The sequence below is a fragment of the Polypterus senegalus genome, chromosome 11, assembly GCF_016835505.1.
Source record: "Polypterus senegalus isolate Bchr_013 chromosome 11, ASM1683550v1, whole genome shotgun sequence".
Classification (NCBI taxonomy): Eukaryota; Metazoa; Chordata; class Cladistia; order Polypteriformes; family Polypteridae; genus Polypterus; species Polypterus senegalus.
Genome location: NC_053164.1, coordinates 128,711,415 through 128,731,442, shown reverse-complemented (window position 1 = coordinate 128,731,442; position 20,028 = coordinate 128,711,415). Strand labels below are relative to the sequence as shown.

General features: G+C 37.6%; 1 protein-coding gene across 3 annotated transcripts; it reads left to right on the top strand.

Annotated features, from left to right (window-relative positions):
- Positions 1–3,533: 3,533 nt before the first annotated feature.
- On the top strand, positions 3,534–19,333 carry LOC120539511. 3 transcript variants are annotated; one of them, XM_039769633.1, is made up of 3 exons: positions 3,534–3,670; positions 11,511–11,568; positions 17,134–19,333. In XM_039769633.1, exon 3 carries the CDS (start codon positions 17,192–17,194, stop codon positions 18,062–18,064), a length of 873 nt encoding a protein of 290 aa, XP_039625567.1. In that variant the 5' UTR covers positions 3,534–3,670; positions 11,511–11,568; positions 17,134–17,191; the 3' UTR covers positions 18,065–19,333. The 3 variants fall into 3 exon arrangements, with proteins under 3 accessions (XP_039625567.1, XP_039625569.1, XP_039625568.1); XM_039769634.1 differs by having other exon boundaries at positions 3,653–3,670; positions 11,516–11,568; XM_039769635.1 differs by lacking the exon at positions 11,511–11,568.
- Positions 19,334–20,028: the final 695 nt, after the last annotated feature.

The window sequence follows — 20,028 nt, the reverse complement described above, 5'->3', positions numbered from 1 at the left end:
GGCAAAATAATCAGATTACCTATACTGCTGAAACAGCTTTGCTTCCCTGACAAAGAAATTATGTCAAAACTAATGCAAATGCTTCCATAAAATATGCTTTTAAATAAATCGTCATCTGGAAGAGGTTTGGTCAATAATATTTTCAGATAATGCTTTTAAATCAACCTATAACAGCAATGGAGTTACTGAATTTAAAACACTGCAATGAACCCATCTCTCTCTTTACTTACTTTTAAAAATCAAACCAGAGTTACACTTGCAGATACCAACAGCTCAACTCACGTATGTTTCCGTTAGCCACCACATTCAACATTCAGGCAGGCGGTGTGGTGTAATGTAGTGGTTAAGGCTTTTTTACTTTAAAGGCTGAGGGTGGGTGTGGGTTCAAATCCCAGTAGAGACACCTGTGTGACCCTAAACAAGTCACTTGACCTGCCTGTGCTCCAATTGGAAAACCAAAAAAAAAAGTAACTTATTGTCTCATAAATGTTGTTAAGTCATCTTTGATGAATCAGCCAAATGAATAAATGGAAATTTAACAGATGTTAATACAGCCAAAGGATAGCACAAAAACACACTGAGATCCAGAGTAAAACACCCATCACACAAAAGACATTCATTGAGTCATATGTGTAGCACACAGGGTGATTTTGACAGCCACTTGACGTAAAGAACAGGAACACCATGTGAAAGTAAACAGATACCATAAGCAACTTGTTCACAATATGCCTCCTTCACAAAGTTTTCATAAGTTATTTTTTTCATGACTGGATGCCACAATGCCTTTAACGAAAACAAAAAGAGTGTGGCAGAAGTGAGCTAAGGAGAATAAACACTGCTAAACTTCTGAAACGGAAAAAGACTTTACCCTCGTCGATTCATACCAAAGATAAGGTCAGGATATAAAGAAAACCTACAAACTGATTAATATAGCCTTCTGGTTGTATAATGGTTTCACAATGTGATCCTTTAATTCCACAGGATATTGGCCTTATATTATTATCCAATCAGCTATATATTCATCTGTGAATATACCATACCTTTCATTAAACTGTTCTATCTGAAACAAGGCTTTGTAGCATTTCAGACAAACAACTTTTATACCATTACCTTGTACCTGTCTGCAAGTATCCAGAAAATACCTAGTGGTCCTGGGTGCAAAGCATGGTGGCAGAATCATTATAGTAAGCACTCATACCTAGGCAGTGTAGAAGATCAGCCCGGCCACAGACAAACACACAGACCAACAATGTCCAGAACACACACGTTTATTTCTTTTTGGCACAACACAACACACAAACCCCAATAAACTTAGTCCTTTCTTCTGCCACCTTCACTCCTCACTCGCAAGCTCCGTATTACTCCTCTCAACTCCGGCTTGCTTGCTGGACTGAGGAGGCCTCTTTTATACTGCACCCAGAAGGTCTCCAGGTGCTCCTCAATCAAGTTCCAGCAGCACTTCCAGGTGTGGCAGAAGTGCTGTAGACCATGGCTCCGGAATTGTCCAGGCACCCCCTGGTGGTGGCCATGGGCCCGTGCAGGGTTGAGCTCCTAAGCTCCAGTCCTGTGGCCCCGATGTAAACCGGCGGGGCTGCCCTCTTGTGTCCCAAGGGAGGTACTGCTGGTGATATGTCCACTTCCCCGGTCAGTTCCTCAAAAGGGCATCCTGGCCGGTCTATCACAGTAGCTATAATGAACCTTGGTTAATTTAATTTCACTGCATAAAGCTACAGTCTCAGAAATTTCCATTAGATGCTACACATTGCTATGCACATGCCTTTAGTCGTTCATGATGCTTTAAGTAGCTACCATTTTCTTATGGTCATCAGTTAAGTGAGAAGAAATTGAACTTTACATTTTGTAATAAGGGAAATACTGCATTGTCACCTTTGGAAGAATGCTATGTGCATTCTGTGATGTCAATTTTAAAAGATTCTAGAGGCAACTTTTTTCAGTTTCGCTGGTGTAGTAAACGTTTTAATGTATGCAATAAGCATTCTGATGTGTAGTTTAAATCTGATTGTATTAAGAGCATGTTTTCATATTGGTATGCTATGTAGCCCATGATGCAGTACATCAAGTATGCCTTTTCCCTATAAATTAGAAAGTAAGTAAAGTAAAGTAGCTAGCTACAAGGATATACTAAGATGATGCAACATGTTGTCATTGAAATGTTTATGAAAAGTAATTATCTTCTCCAAGACTGTGTGTCCCAAGACATCCTGTGCAAGTGTTTACATGTTTGCTCCTTTTAATAGGTGGGTAGATTTTGGCCCAGACTTCCAAATTGCCTTCCAAATTCTAGGTGACATTTTTACATAAACTAAAAGAGAAGCTTGTTTCTTCCACATCAGTAATGTGTTGTTTCCTTATTGCTTTTTTTCTTCACGGGGCAACATAATTACAGTAACTAGTGCCTTGTCCATGGCTCAATACTACTAAGATAACTATAGGTATTCTATGGCCCTAAAGTTGAAAACATTGCACATTTACCTGGACTGGCAAAATGGCATGCATTGCACACCCTAGCTACTTTATTAAAAACAGTTCAGGGGTGCTCCAGTGGTCAGCACTGTTGCCTCACAACTTTGATTCTTGGCTTGCTCACTGTCTGTGCACAGTTTGCACCTTTTACAGATGGCTCATCTAGATTTTTGAACTACACCCAAATGTTTTGCATGCTGCTTTGAATGCATCCGTCAATTACCTTACCATCTTATCCAGTTCAGGATTGAGGGCAGACATTGATAACAGTAGGCACAAACTGTTAATCAATCCTAAAACGGAAGGCAGCCAACTACAAGTCACACTCACTCACACACCTCTGTAGCTGACATTTGTGCCAGTCAATTTTGAAACCTTCATGATCACAAATCGGCCCGTTAAATGTATGGTTGGGTGAGGAAGTTTGTGGTGGATTAATATCCTGTCCATTGTTTGTAAGCTTGTAAACTGGGTTCAGAAAACAGGTTCATGGAAAAGGAATTGCTGCATACAGTTCATATGAGGACTTTGTTTTAAAGAAGTCATTATAGTCCCCAGAGCCATATCCTCTACAAGTAAACATCGAGCACCATTGAACCAATTTGGCAGGATATATGGGAGGCAAAGTGGTTCATTGGTAACGCTACTACCTTACAACAAAGAGACTAGGGTCCAAGTTCTGGTTTGTATGTTCTCCACACCTCAGCATGTGCCTTCTCCAGGTGCTTTATTTCACCCCCCAGTCCAAAGACATGTTGGACTGGTAATTAAAAATTAAAACTGTATGTGTATGTTTAGCCTGCTATGGCATGCCTGGTGCCCTATCCAAGGATTATTCCTGCCTTGTGCCTGATGCTAGCTGCGATAGGTTCCAGCTTCCTATCAAACCTGCAATGACTAAGCTGATTTAGATAATGGGTGGATTCATATATTTGAATTTTTTTAAGTTAAAATTGCTATCAATGACGCATGTAACCTGCAGAAAAAGGCAGCGCTTACGCAGTTATTTTGTGTTTACCACAGTAATTTGGAATTACCCGAAATTTCCCAAATTAATGAAGTATAAAGAAATGTTATGACCAGTTGAATTTAAAAAAAGAACGAAAGTGAAAGTAAACCAGCGAACAGACGCGGCACATTCAAACAGTCGAACACAACGGCCAGAAATAAAGACGAACAGCAGCAGGTAGGTAATGGGCGAAGCGTTATGTTTTTGTTTTTTTCTTTTAAGAAAATTAATTACAATTTACATTCTGATGCTTCGTCTTAACACAGTCTCCGACAATACTTTTTTCTTTATAGGCGGTTGCTGAAAATACTTGGCTAAACTTTAATTTTACGACGTATCTTTTAAAGTGGCGCCGACAAGTTCTGGCGCGTATCGGGGATTTACAGCCGTTAATTTACCTGTTGGTGCCTTTTTTATCAGTTTTACACTTCGATAAGCGGAAAGATGGAGAGGCACATGAGATGAGCGGCTTACATTGTATTACTGTAAATATTGATTTACTTCTAATATTGATTTACTTCTATCTGTTATCGTACCTTCTTAATCCATCTCAGTCGATATCGCGGTGGGTCTCAACAGGTAGAAGTGGTTGCAAAGAAAAACTGGACGACTGTTCATCTCAGCGCTCACGCACTTCCACATGCGCTCTCAAGATGTGGACTTTAACTGCACCAAGTAACCAAACGTCTCCGTTTGGGACATATTGGAGTAAAAACACACGGAGGAGAGCCACACCCACACGGGGAGAACATGGCAGAGCCCGAGACGGGGTTCTAACGCAGTCTTCTGGAAAAAAAAACATCAACCCGCCTTATGTTTGTAACTGAATATGAATATAACTTAAGAAAGCAACGTTAACCATCATAACGCATGCCTTTCTATAACTGATATATTAATACTTACGTATCATTGCAGTTGAATAGTAATATTAACTTTTATTGTTTCTAAACTGTCAAATTCCACCATGTCATCTTCCCCACAGATAGATAGATAGATAGATAGATAGATAGATAGATAGATAGATAGATAGATAGATAGATAGATAGATAGATAGATAAAACCTTTAAAAAAAAAAAGCGCGCCGCGCGCGTATTTAGATGGGCGTGAAAAGGAAGACTCAGCGACGGCCCAATATCATCCACTTGCAGAGCCACAACACCATACGTCGTGGATGCTTCTCGCGACGCCGATGTAATAAAGCCGCCGGCTTTATCAAACCAGCCAGGAGGGAGCAGCTGCAGGCAGTCCAGTTCCGCTGTAAAAGCATACACGAGTCCGTTATCTCCGAAAATAAAAAAAATCAAGCCACGGACATCTCAGCATTTCCGGGTGATCTTTATCGGGTGCTACTGGTGAAATGTGTCCGCGTTAAGACATCACAAACTGACAGCTGCTTAATGTGTGCACAGTTCCAATTAGACTCAGTCTCAGTCTGGAGTCTGTGAAATTACCCTGGTCTGCTTTGTTTTTCTTTCGTTAGTCTGGTTTTCATTCACACTTCAAAAACATTCATGTTTAGTTCATTGGTAATAGTATATTGTCCAGGTACGAGACACTACACTGATATTACATTTACAATTATTTGCATACCAGTTGCTTTTATCCAAAGTGACTTTATGTTGACAAAGTGTCAACATAAAAATCAGTCTGGTGGACGTTTGGAAATAAGTGTTAACAGGACTGGTTACAAAACAAATGAGGAGCTCAGAAAAAAATTCAAGCTGGTTAGAACTCCGAGGCTGCAGAAACCTGACAGCTAGTATCAGAAAAGTTCACCAAACAAGAGAATCTTCAAGCATGCAATTCTTTAACACATTGAGGCAGTCAGAATTTCGAACAGAGGTGGGCAGCTTGTTCCATCAGTTAAAAGATACACATGAAAAGAGTCTGAACTGAAAATTTAATGCCACATAAAACCTGGCATTGCCAGATGCTGTTTATCAGCAGACCTGATTGGTCAAGAAGGAGCAAGGAGCTTCACAATTGTCTCCACATATATAAGGTGCAGACCCACTGACTACTCTGTGAGCAAGCATCACAGATGTGAACTTAATATGTGAACATTACAGGAAGCCAATGTAATGATCTGAACAGAGGAGTGACATTTGCCTGTTTTGGCTGGTTGAACACCAGACGGGTCGCTGCATTTTGAATCATCTGCAATGACTTAGTGACACAGGATGATACTCCTGCCAGCAGAATAATGCAGTTGTCCAGAAGTGACAAGATCAAAGCCTGGACCAGGAGTTGCACTACATACTCAGCCATATATTGTCTGATCTTCCAGCTATTGTATAGAGTGAATCTGTAAGACTAAGAAACCATAACAATATGGTCCCTGAAGGACAGATGCTCTTTGATCATTACTCCTGTTTGCATACAGACTTGACAGGTGTTAGTGATAATAAATTCAGCTGAATAGTGATAAGGAGCTGAATTGACTGGGTTCAGAAAAGGATACAATGTATCTGGTGGAAGAGGAACAGAGGAAATTGAAGGAAATGTATTTATTTATGTTCACATGCTTAATATATGGTTTATCATTATTCTCTTATTTCTTAGAGAAGTTTGTTAGGTCAGCAAGGGAGTGTCAAAGGTAAAGGTGACACAAAATAGTGACAATCCCTGCATGAGAAATGTTTTGAAGAGAGGGTCACACTGGAATTTAGAACACACATCTTCATATTAGCATGAACAGGTAGGAGCCATTAGAAGTGGTGTGTCTGCATATGTCTAGTGCTTAAAGAACACTAGAAAAGAGGGAGTAAGGCTGCTAAGAAAACTTAAACAAAATCCTGCATCTCATTTGAAGAAAACACAATATTCCTGGGTGGTACAAAAAGGAATATGTGACTCCTTTAAGAGGTTGAACAGCCAAGAAGGTAATTTACAGATTAAGGCCTTCTATGGCGGAGTAGGGATCAGGCATTCATAGATACAGGGGCTGCAAAAAGGAGGTCCAACATAGTGTTCTTGTAGGCAACTACCTTAATTTAGGAGTTAATTCTCTGGCTTGGCAGGATGTCAGCTTGGAATGTGATTTAAAAAAACTGTCCCAAGAAAACCAATCTTCAGTTTAATGCTTGAAATGAGCAACGGTTTACAGACTGGAAATAAATGGCCAGGATTGGGGGTGGGGGTTAATTGATAGAATGGAGATAATGAATGAGTGATCGTAATATCTGTTAGAAAGGAAGAGAAGAGACCATAAAGGTATGCCCAGTAAGACAATATACTGGACATGTTTATATTTTTTACTCTGTGTACTTCATCCTATATTTATGAAAAATACACATAAGCTGGTAGTTTGTGATTAGAGTGCAGGCTCCTTTGGTCAATAAGCAGATGATTATCTAGGATGTGATGAAAATCTCTGTATCTGTTATATCTTGATAACAGCTTACATACACAGACACAAAATATAATTTACCTAAACAGATCATTAAATAGAAAGCTTAAAGTTAATCTTTATATTGCTCCTGTCATTTGACATTTAACAGCTGAGCTGTGTCGTACTGAGTAGGCAGTGGAACAGGCTCTGAATGCCTTATATAGTGTTGGAGGTGTGAAGCAGAAAAAAAGGGGAAATGTAGAAGTTTTGAATAAATGTGTATTTGTAATGGCACTCAAGTTAAGTTAGCTGGTTATAAAAACAACGAGCAGAAGAAGTGAAATGGTCACTTCAGTCAATGAAGTTTTGCTTTAGTATGAGTGGCTAAGAAGAAGGATTCAAGTTTATGAAAGTGATTTCACCAACTTCAAGAAAGCTATCCTGTTAGATCTTCTTTTAAGTAAGTGCATGTTTCTCAATCTGCTTTTACTTTTTTGATAAAACATTAACTTTTGCATAAATAAAGCTTATTCAGTTACATTGAGTTAAATCTTATTCAGTTATAAATTTTGACAACGGATTTGATCATGTTAGGTTTTAGTGCAATGTATAAATGAGTGAATGTGGGTTTGAGAGCCAATATGCCTGCAATTAATTTGTGCTCCACCCAGGTTATTTCTTGCCTTTCACCTAGTGCCGCTGGGAAAGGCATCAACTCTCTGTGACCCAAAATTGCATAAGATGGTTAGGAAATGAAAAGACAGGATATGTAAGTCAAACTCAATTAAATTTATATATACTACTAGCAAAATACCCGCGCTTCGCAGCGAAGAAGTAGTGTGTTAAAGAAGCAATGAAAAAGAGAAGGAAACATTTTAATAATAGCGTAACATGATTGACAATAATTGTTTTGTCATTGTGATGAGTGTTGCTGGCATATACATGTATGTATATATATATATATATATATATATATATACATATATATACACTGTGAGTGGAAAAAAAACACACCAAAATGTTTTTCATCACATCTTCAACAATAGTCGGCCGATTTTGATAAAATTTGGAACATTGTATAAACTTGTGTCAAAGCCTGGTCAAAGCAGTATAAGATCTTACTTATTTATAAATTTGGTTGCCATGGATACATGTGAACGCAGACGATAAAGTTTGTAAACAAGTTTGACCCTTGCTAAATTTGCAGATAAAAATGGGTTTCAGTACAGAAGACCGAATTTTTATTAAGAATCGTTAAGTTCAATAAGCTAGTGCAGCGATGTTGTTTGTTTGATGTGAGTAATTAATACAACTGTTGTTGGAAAACATATTACATACACTTTGTATCAAACATTAAGTAAATCAGCCGACTATTGTTGAAGACGTGATGAAAAACATTTTGGTGTGTTTTTTCCACTCACAGTATATATATATATATATATATATATATATATATATATATATATATATATATATATATATATATATATATTAGGGGTGGGACTTGAAAAATTAATCTAATTAACTAGAGGGTTTGTAATTAATCTTGATTAATCGCATATAATCACACAAGAAAATTTGTCCCAAAGCGCAAATGTTTTTTTTAATTTAAATGGGTTTTAGTGGGCGACAGAATCAAATAATAGACATGGACATGAATATTGTAAAGTCAAGGTCTTTTAATTTCTGAAAAAAAATGCATTTAAACTGCATTTCAGTTCAAAACAGAAACAAAAATATCATCCCTGGCTAATATTGGGCAGACTTAAAAATAAAGTGGTATTCTAAGTACTTTAAGTACATGTTCAGAATGGCATTGTCTTTAAATAATAATAACAAAAATTTCAACATAAAGTTCAGTTTTTCTTCTTAAAAAAATCAGGCAGAAACATAAAAGGTAATTTGACCAGCCTCACCTTTAAACTCCGAGTAACTGTAGCCAAAAATATTTAGTACATTAGGCTAAAACAGTGTGATCATTGAACATTCTGTAATTAGATGTAATTAAAATTACTAACGGTCACGGAAGTCCAATGAGCCCCAGTAAGAGCCACAAAGTCCGCTTTCTGTAATGCATCTAAATTTGTTTGCTTTTCAGTGTCATAAAGCTGTTGAATTTTACTTGAAATAGTCTTTCGGCACGGCAGTTGGAAAGTTGGATAACCTGACGCTAACTGTAGCACATTTTCCAACCCCTTATCTTCCACCACTGTTAGTGGTCTACAGTCCAAAGCAATCCATTTTGCAAGAGAATTTGTAAGTTTGACCGATGTTGACTTACGAATTTTGGTCCTGAAGCCAGTCATTTCATGAGGTTTGGGCTGCCGACACCTTTTGTTGGTACTCGAACTCGTACTGGTAGTGCTAACATCATACATAGTTTCTGTGCTCGCTGTAACATGTTTTGCATTTAGATGGTACCATAAGGTTGAAGTGCGTCGGTGGTATGCAAACTCCTTTTTGCACAAAACCACGCTTTTATCAAGGCTTCCGTCGGGTAGTCTTTCAAAATGAAATTTGCCTCTGATCAGTCCTAGCAACACTCTTTCTTCAGACTCTTCCATTTTTGTAGCTCTGATGTGTGCATCAATGTAATCAATGTACCAGGAAATCATGCATTGACAAAAGTTCTCCTTTGCTTGGAATGCAAAGTGTGATTAAATGCGTTATTTTTTTTTTACGCTTTATGGAGCACATGCATCGAAGCTTCTGAGCTGTGCTTGTTCTAAGAAAAGGAAACATTTTAAAAATAACGTAACATGATTGTCAATGTAACCTTTTGTAGGGTCTGTCCCTGAGACTTATCAATTGTCATCGCGAAGCAGAGCCTTACTGGAAATTGGAGGCATTAGAATTGAAATGGGAGATCAGAGGGTGTAACGGGGATGCGAGGAATACAAACTCTCTCCCCTGAGCAATCGCCAGTAAAAATAGTTGCCTCAATTAGGTTCTTTTGCAGACACGTGACCTGAAGTCTCGTGCCGTTACAAAGTCTCAGTGGCTGTAAGGTTTTCAGTATTATTGGTGTCCCAACCCTTAAAATTAGATTATGACCAGTAGTACCCGGAGAATTCAGTGTGTAGAAGCCCTAGAGACAGCGTGTGTATTAAGTTATGGATTTTTCTGTGAGTATTTGGTGGCAAAGTCACAAAGTTGCTTCCGCAAGACCGCGTTAGCTGCGGAGCTCAGCTCAGAGCGAAATGAAGTGAATGGGAGGGGAGATGCTGACGTAACTTCCCCCCCGCCTTAACTGTCAATCCCCCCCACAAACACAGTCTCTCGAAATTTGCATAAGCACAGTCCTTCACCAGCAATTTTAACTTAGAAAGTGATCAAAACTCTCATTTATACCCTGCGTCCTCTCATTAAACTTGTATCCCGTGACTATTGTGCTAGTCGTGGCATGACAAACGCCAGTGCAGCCTGTCTATGAACTTAATTTAAGGAGCGTGTCTACAAACTTAAACTTACGGTTTACACCGTGCTTTGTTTCCGCAGTAGCTGCACTTATGAATATGCTTGTATGCGTCACTCGCTTGATATTCTTTTTCTGCCTTCTCAATTGTGTAAAACGTCTTTTCTCAGCGCTCTTTGGAGCTCTGCCTTGTTCTCTACGTACTGCGGTTACAGTCAGTTCACGTGATTACGTGGGAGGCGTGATGATGCGAGACACAACTCCGCCTCCCATGGCCATGGAGAAGCAGTCTATTACACTATATGGGCGACAAAATAGGTTCCAGTTATGACCATTACGCGTAGAATTTCGAAATGAAACCTTTGTAAGTAAGCTGTAATGAAAGAGCCTGCCAAATTTCAGCCTTCTACCTACACGGGAAGTGAGTGATTGAGTGAGCGAGTGAGTCAGTGAGTGAGTGAGTGAGTCAGTGAGTGAGTTAATGAGTGAGTGAGTCAATGAGTGAGTGAGTCAGTGAGGGCTTTGCCTTTTATATAGATATAGAATTCATATATAAAGTTTAAATCTATAAATAATAAATCCCTAATCAAATCAAAGTTAAACTATACATTGTAACAGATAGCTTCAGGCCATGTAGGAGTTAAATATTAAAGACTTATGCCTGTACTTTTGTTATTCTTATGAATAGTTTGGGAAACCACAAATATTTACAAACCAAAGATTAGAAATGTGAGAGGTGATTATGTTATGATCACTCCTCTGGCCAGAGTAATATTGTAGATAAGACATGATGCTTAGAAAGTAATTATGCCAATTAAGCTTGAGAGGATATTTGTGGTGTAAGCAAACCAAAGGGAATGGAGAGGTTGTGTACTAGGAATCAGATAATGGTGAAAAATGTGCTGAGTGAGATAATATTATGATAAGAGTTGTAATAAATACGAGGTTCAGCCAGACTGACAGGGCTCATTTCATTGAACTGAGTCAGCTTTGATCTTTATGCAATAAAGTTTTAATCTGACTGCTCGTCTGGAAACTCTTCATGGCTTTTTTCAAGTAGGAATGAATTTTTCTCCACAGCAATACAAACCAGAATGTCAGAGTACGTCCCCATATTGCCAACTTAAAGAAGCAATGGAAAATACTGTTAACATAGAAAATGCTAGTAATGTTTAAGCACGTTTCTGTGTACTGGGGTAAAGTAAGTGCTAAAATTTAAGATATTTTCTTACAAATGTTTGTGCTTAACATTCTCTTGTTTTATTGTCCAGAATAGGTGTTATACAGTGCTTTAAGGTGGATAACTGTTGCCATTTACACTAGTATATGGTAAGTGTTTTTGTAGTAATCTTCCATAATTTGTATCCATACTATTCTTTTTTGTACCATTTTTAACTTTGTATTGTTGAATTTGAAGAAATTTTACACCATTTATGATTTATTAAAATACTCCAATTTCTGCTGCTATCTGTGTCAGTATATTTTTCTGCTAGGTAGGTGTCTGCACAATGAACTTTCTTTTTTTACATTTGAAAATGTCTTCAACTCTTATTTATAAGAGATTAATCTTTATGACTACAGTATGGGCTGTGTGACATGTATTTCTTCAACCGCTAGTCAACCTACCGTACATCTTAATTAGCATTCTTTTATTCATGCATTATTTCATCAAACTGACAATATGCAGTATTTGACATTAATCACCATTTGTCTGATAAAGAATTAATAAACTATTGTGTACTCTAGTTGGCTTTATGAGGCTTTACCATCATGCATGTCTTTTGCTAGCAAGATGTATACTTTTTTGCTGCTGTTTAATTATTTTAAAAATCTATTAAACTGCACTTATTTTTTGAGGCTTGATTGTGTACTAGAGTGGTGGGTGGCTTTATTGCTTCATTAACTTTGGACCTTAATTTTAAACCTTTCCTTTTGAATACGAATGTGTTCTTTACAAGTTTTAGATGATAGTTAGTTTATATGATGAAGAATGCATTGTTTATATTCTTTGATACTATTGTCAGGCATAGAGATGCTGATGTGTAAATGAAGTCAAAAATACAAACATGTCTAAATGCAAATTTTTTGATCTCTCAAAAATAACAAAACTGAGGACTCAAACAAAATGATAATTATTTGATGATTTACAGTTATTTTAACTTACAATATGATGCTTTTCAAGATTTAAAATATAGCAAAACGATAAAAAACGATAGCCAACGCCATACTCCATTAGTGTACAGTAAGTGAGTGTGGGTAAGTTTGTCGATGTAACCTGAAATGGTTGGGTTACCCATCCATTGTTACTTGCTCCTTTGCTGCAAATACATTTCACATATACTCTTCTACATCATGTCCCTGTAGTGGAAGACAAGAATTTGTAAATGGATCTGAGAATTTGGTAATGCAACGTTTCAAAGGCAGAACCAAATGTAATTGAGCAGTGTGTATTTACATTTGGTAGAATTTGCAATAATAATTGAAACAGTTAACATAACATTCCCAAACTAGCATGATTCAATGCGCAAGACTGCATACAGTGTTGGATGTGGTGCCAGTCATCTAAGCAAACATTGAAACTTGGCAATTTTAGATTTACAGCTAACCTGAAATTCACATCTTTGATATAAAAAGTGGAATATGTAGGGGAAAACGTATGAAGAATATGAGGAGAGCATGCAAACTCTACAAATACAGAGACTGGGCATGGAACTCACACTCGTTACACTAGACTAGATTAGATAGATAAACTTTATTAATTCGATGGGGGAATTCAGAAACACTGCGGTGGGCTGGCGCCCTGCCCTGGGTTCGTTTCCCGCCTTACTCCCTGTGTTGGCTGGGATTGGCTTCAGTAGACCCCCGTGACCCTGTAGTTAGGATATAGCAGGTTGGATAGTGGATGGATGGAATTCAGAAGCATACTGAAGCAGAAACATAAAAAAACAAGGATACAGAATTACAGGACAGATAATACAGCCAATAAATCAATCAACCAATAAATAAATAAACAAACAAACAAACTTAACAAGTACATTGAGTGGAAGCATTGAATTGACTGATAGCAGTGAGCAGAAAAGACCCCTAGAAACGCTTCTTAGCACACTGTGGTGGAATGTGCTTGTGGCTAAAAGTACTCCAAGAGAGTGCTTCCTGGAGGGGATAGAGGGGATTTATTATGATTGCATCCAATTTTGCTATCATTCTCTTTTCCACAACAGCTTCCAGCATGTCCAGGGTTAGCTCAGTGATGGAGTAGACTTTCCTGATAAGTTTGTTCAGGTATTATGTTTCTTAGAACACCACACTGGCAACTGTGAATTAGTAAAACATTTCCAGCACCTTGCTCTACAAATCAAAAGACCTGCATCTCCTTAGCAAGTACAGTCCACTCTCACCCATCATGTTCAGTGGCACTGTGTTGTCAGATCAGTCCATTTAGTTTTTTATGTGAATTCTTAGGTATTGGTAGCGCTACATCACTTCCACGTCCCCTTGGATGGTGACTGGTCTCAGAGTCTCATTAGTATGCCAGAAGTCCAGCTTGAGGCACTTTTCAAATTTATAAATTAAGTTTTACCCTAACTGCCATTAATAACCTTGGTTTTATATCAGTACCTTTTATAATATTAGTCTAACATTATATATAATCAGCAATTAACATAGGAACACAACATTCCAGTCCATCAGATCTTAGCTGTTTGACGATTAGTAGATTATTCTCATTAAGTAAGAGTCAGAGGATTTTGTCCATATTTGCATTAAAGAAGAGAGAGAGAAAAACACATTGTTTGACATTAAAAAAAAACAAAACATTTACTTAGTAAGTTATGTTACTACAAAGAGAAGTGACAATAGTATCTGAAGACTACAAAGGGGAATGTAATTTTTTTTATTCAACATCACCTTTTAATAAAAGCAGTTCTTGTCATTTTGAAATGTGGGCAGAATAGTGACAGGTAGTGCGAATGCTTAAGATTTAATCCTCTCTGTGTGGCACTTACATGTTTTCCCTGTGTCTTGTACAGATTTTTATCCAAGTATTCTAGTGTCCTAACAGATCCCAGAGACATGCATAGTTGGCTCTTTTACAACTAGCTTACTGTGAGCGAGTATAGATGTGTGCCTGAATAAGCCCTTCAATTGACTGGGCTGGCTCCAGCCTTATTTGTACCCAAAAATACAGTTGTAGGCCCTATATTGGGTTAAACATGTTCAGAAAATGAAAAGTCTAATATTTTAATAATCTGAAAAATCACATACAGTATATAAACTCCTTGCCTCTTGAGGTGACAAATGTTGCCTTTTTCAAGACATAGGTTCACAATTACCTTTGCAATGCTGCATATCTAAATATTGACTGTGATGCTATATTTGTAACTAATTTTAGTGCTCTCCTTTTTTTCATATTTAGTATAATATTATTGACAACTTTCATTTGTCACTTTTCTTTATGGTTAATCGTAATAAATTCACAGCGTATGAATAGTTGCTAAACATTGTACTGTTACTGGACAACCTTCTTTATTTAGCAATTCTAGTCTTGCGCTGAATTCCTTTTTTTTTTTTTGAACGGGCATTTCGCTGTATGTCGTTCATAAAGTGTACAGGTATTTGAAGCCTTATGGATGTGGTGTGTGACACTGGTACGCATACTTTAAATGCCGTTATGATGTATCAAAAACTGATAATTGAGTCCCTGTGGCCTTTTTTTTGGAGAGGCGCACCGCACCTTTGAACTGCCGTTCAGCCATTTTCATGCAGGTCACTCCCTGTCTTGCTCATTAGTTCGGGGAACCGCTCATTGTTTACGTATCAGTGCTTCGTGATGATCCATGAGGGAGGAAAGTGCTCATTGCTTACTGTTTCTCAGTGTTTGTTACATCACAGGGAAATACTCGCTGTTTATTTGTCGATTCTTTGTGGCAATCGATCGATACTTCACGGTACAAACCTCATGTAGTGTAGTGATAGTGAACGAATCGGTCTTAATAGAAAACTACCAGCTCATTTATTATGCACACCCGCTCATCTGTAAAAAAAAAAAAGAGAAAAAAAACTTAGAGAGAACATTGGTCGTAAATACAAGCGTTCTCAACCTTGGTGGTTATTGGTGTACAGAGATTGCACAAGTTTTCAGTGTTAGTGTGTTTACAGTACAGTAAGTGCAGGACACAATAACAATCACAAGGTCCACATTGTACACTGTTAGGTGATCTGTGAAACCTCACAAATGAAGCCTGAATGTAGAAGAAAGCATTACAGGCTTGAAAAATGAAAAATAAATATGCACTTTGGACCAACTATGATAAGTGAAGTTTTAGAAAAAAAATGGTTACCGAGAGAAGTAGGGTAATAAATTAGTTGCAACATACAAGCATTGTAATTAAAATACAATTTAGTAAATAAAAGGTAAATATGCTTGTACAGAAAGCAAATATGAATTTGTCACAGTAAGCAGGCTGCTGTTTACAGCGTATCCCAAAGCTGACTATCACCTCACTGACAAAAGGAGAAGAAGATGTCTTGCAGACTCAGTACTCTCGATGAGTTATGTGCGTATTCACTTTGGTTGTTGGCAACCCGTTGCTCTGTGCCAGCTCCCTTAGCCCCTGAGAAGTTTCATAGGCTCCAGTGTACTCTTGACAGTTTCACATGACAAGGATGTGAACAGCTGCTACCATACTGTTTGGAGTGAGCTAAAGTTTGCCTTTTTTGGTCCATGTTTATCATCATTAATCCTGGATGTCCATTTTTTTCCATTAGCATGATGGATACAGATATGGGGCTTCATGTAGTTGTGTATTCAGCATTAGGAATGATCATGGTCAGTTCTGACTTATCACTGTAGTAAGCTTTAATGCTTGTGTTAATCTGTTTTTTTAAGATCATGCAAATTATTATGAGTCTCTTTCAAGCAATATTGACTATAACCAATTTAGTTCCTATTACTCTGTGACTGTTCTTAGATTTTTCACATAAGGAAAACAGAAGTTTTGAGATAATAATGGTGCCGTGTTGAGTGTTGATTATCACATGCAAGTCAGAATTTTACTATACCCTGCACACGTGACCCTACAGGTGGGAATTTATGGATGAAAATGACTACTTGTTTTCAGGAGGGTGCTGTCTTTAAGGCTGTTCTGTCTGCACCCTAGTGCATTTCTAGGAATAGATTAAGACTACCATATCACATGCATTTCAGAGCAGGTCATCCACCTTAAGTTAAGCATGTTTGGGCCTGGCCAGTACTTGAGTGGGAGTCCATCTAGGAAAAAGCTTGCGTTGCTGCTGAAGAGATGTTGACAAGGCCAGCAGGGGGCACTTACTCTGTGGTCTGAATGTGGATCCCAATATCCCAGTGCAGTGATGGAGACACTGTGCTGTAAAAATGGCACCGTCCTTTGGATGAGATGTAAAATCGAGGTTCTGACTGTTTGTGGTCATAAAAGAACCTTGGGCATCCTTCATAAAGAACAGGATGTATCCCGATGTCCAGGCTAAATTACCAACTACAGCTTAGTCATGTTGGCCCCCCTAATCGTCTTTTGTCTCTAACTCACTATCTCTCTCACCACTTCACTACCTAAAAACTAATGTGTGATGAGCATACTGGCTCAAAAAATGGCTGCAACATCCAAGTGGTTGAAGTGGCTCCCCACTCACTATGTAAAGCGCTCTGAGCAGTGAGAAAAGTGCTATATAAATATACATAATAATTAATATTATTACAAGAATATATCCCTTAGGCAATGCAGGTGCATCAAATAATTTCTTTGGAATTGACCACTTTTCTGTATAGACTCAATTTTATTGCATTTTGCATTTAAAGATCACTCTACTATTCTCTTTTTTAACAATAATATATTTTGACCTCTAATATTGTATTTTCAGACTGTTTTGACTGCCTGGTACAACAAGCAACTGTATCTTTGATTTCTTTGAAGTAAAAATGGCAATTACTCGATATAATCGTGGAAGCAAAGAACTTGTGTTCCTTAGTGAACATAAAAGTATAGAAGAATTAAGGGAGGAGGAATTAAATGAACACATGTGGAGACGGTATCTCAGAAGAAGACCTCTACTACCAGAAGTGAAATTAACCATCTCTAAACTTCAGCATGTCACAACCAAAACGGGAGTGAAAGGAATCATTAGAAATGGATTTAAAGGTGAATACTATGCTATTGGTAATTGTAATTATGGTCCTTTTTCCTATTGGAGTGGTGTTGTTGATCCTGAAGAAGTAGAAACAAAAATAAGTGACTGGATTGAAGAAAATACAGACCTAGACCCATCGGACATGAATGCTAATTCTCCTGCATTTTCAGAAGAGTCTCTCTATGGAAATTATAAGTTCTCCTTGGACTTTGAAGACGTGCTAAATGCCTACGAGTACACGTTTTGTGATGGTGAGAATGCTGTTTTCCGGGTGTTTGGAACGTCCTGCTTTAAGCAGCAAATTGTGTATACAGTGATTGTTCACAGTCCCCATGAGGATCAGTTCTGTGACTTTCCGCTTCTTCCAAATGATCCAGATAACAGCATCTGTGGCCTAGAGGACGATACAATTTTCTGGTGGCCAGAATCTGTTAGCAGCTTCAATGAATATAACGATGATGAAAGCATTGATTGGAGAAAATATTTTGTATGGGATCATTTGGTGTTTGCTTTCCATGTTGAGCATTACTTCCAATTTACCAAAGTATTCCTCTTAAAGCACCTTACACCATGCCAACTCTATGAAGTAAATATATGCATGGAAAAAGAAACAAGACGTACTGCCAAAAAGTTCATCAAGTGGCTAAAATACTGCAATAGATAGTGAAGGCACAAACGGGTAATAGATGCATTACTTTAGGGCAGCATCCATACATTTACTTTCAACATTTTTACACAGACTACTCTATCCATCCATTTCTTAAAACCCGCTTATTATATTTCAAGATCGCCAGTTAATTAGAACTTACCTTTTAAAAGTTCTATTCAGCTGAAATGTGTTTGTGCTTTGATTCATATTTCAACAGAAATTATGTTCATGAGCTGTTACTATACTTTGAAACAAATCCACTGCCAAGATTTGAGGTCATGAGCTCTATGCCAGTCTATCATTTTCTATCCTTGTCTATCCAGTTCAGTATTGTGGGGAGCTGGAGTCGATCCCAGCAGTGCTGGGAAAAGGCAGAAACCAGTCATTCACATGGACCAGAGTTCAATGTGTTATGTTTAAGTTGTGAAGTATGGAATAGGCACAATTAGGCTTTTTAAATATACGGTTCAATCCACCAACATAAAGAAGCAGCAAGCATGTTTTTGCCAGACAGCTTGGAGACATTTTCAGATTTACAGAGGGAGGACTTACACAGTACTGCAGTGTTACACAACTTCACAGCTTCAGACGCCTGGGTTCAAATCCTGGCTGGGAAGTTTGCAAGCTCTTCCAGTAATTTTTTGGGATTTCCATCCTGATCCTAAATACTTTTTAGTTCCTTCCTTCCTTGTGGCGCATGGCTCTCAGCAACTGTGAATTAGGATTGACAAGTTTGAAATTGTAAAGGTGATTTTTAGCCCTTATTTTGAGTCATTGTTCTATAGTTGGAAATGTCTAGAAACTGTGCAAGAAAGTCTTTTTATAACACTTCAGCATCGTGGACTGTTAGACTCAAAAGGTGCTTAAGATATTTTAAATAAATTACTATTGTCCAAAAGGATGCAGTTGGCTTAAAGTTTTCCTTGAAGGAGTGCGACGAGATTATAATTACAAAAAAAGTGCTTTATACTAACTTTTGTCTACCTGGTTTACAGCATGTAGTTTCTTCTCTAGGAAACACCATCTGACCTTGGGTCTCAGCACATGAAAATATTCTATTTTTCATTTTTAGATCATCCTCCTTTACCTTTTTAAGTAAATGTGCTTGTCTAAAAATGTTCATGTTTATCAGTAATATGCTAAATAAACGCTTGTATTTTCACATTTATAAAAACTTTGTCTGAAAAAAAAATTGGCAGCATATCCATGATTACAGTGCAAGGTAACATCTTGCATAGTATGCTCCTGAGACATCTTTCTTAAATAAAGTTCTTATATACAGTACTTGCTGGACTCCTGAGAGCCTTTGTGTTGTATTAACAAAGTGAACCTGAGGTACTTCTCTCTTAGAAAACGCATACATTTGAGTTGTATACAATTCACCTTAATAAAAGGATATGTCTCTGTTTGTCTGTGTGTCTGTCCTGTGGCTATGTCTCTGTCATTCCAAAAGATTGGCACATCAAAATTATTTCTAGTAATAAAATGCAATGCATTTGTCATACCAAAAGAAGGCACATCTCAAACCTTTTAGTAATGAAATGCATCTCATTTGTCATTCCAATAGATGGCACATCATAAACATCTTTAGTAATAAAATACATTGCATTGGTGATTCCAACAGATGCCACATCACAAACATTTTTAGTAATAAATGTATTGCATTTGTCCTTACAATAGATGGTGCAAAACAAGCATTTTTAATAATAAAATGCTTTGTATTTATCATTTGAACAGGTGGCGCATCACAAACTTTTTTGTTATAAATGCATTACATTTGTCATTCCAACAGATGGCACATCACAAACACTTTCAGTAACAGAATACATTGTATTTGTCATTATGATAGTTGGCACATCACAAACATTAGCACTGCTTTTGTGAATCACATACTAAATGGAGTACAACACAGACATATGCATTGCATGGTGCACCTCCAACCTTAATGCTGAGGTCTACATTAATTACTTAGATTTCAG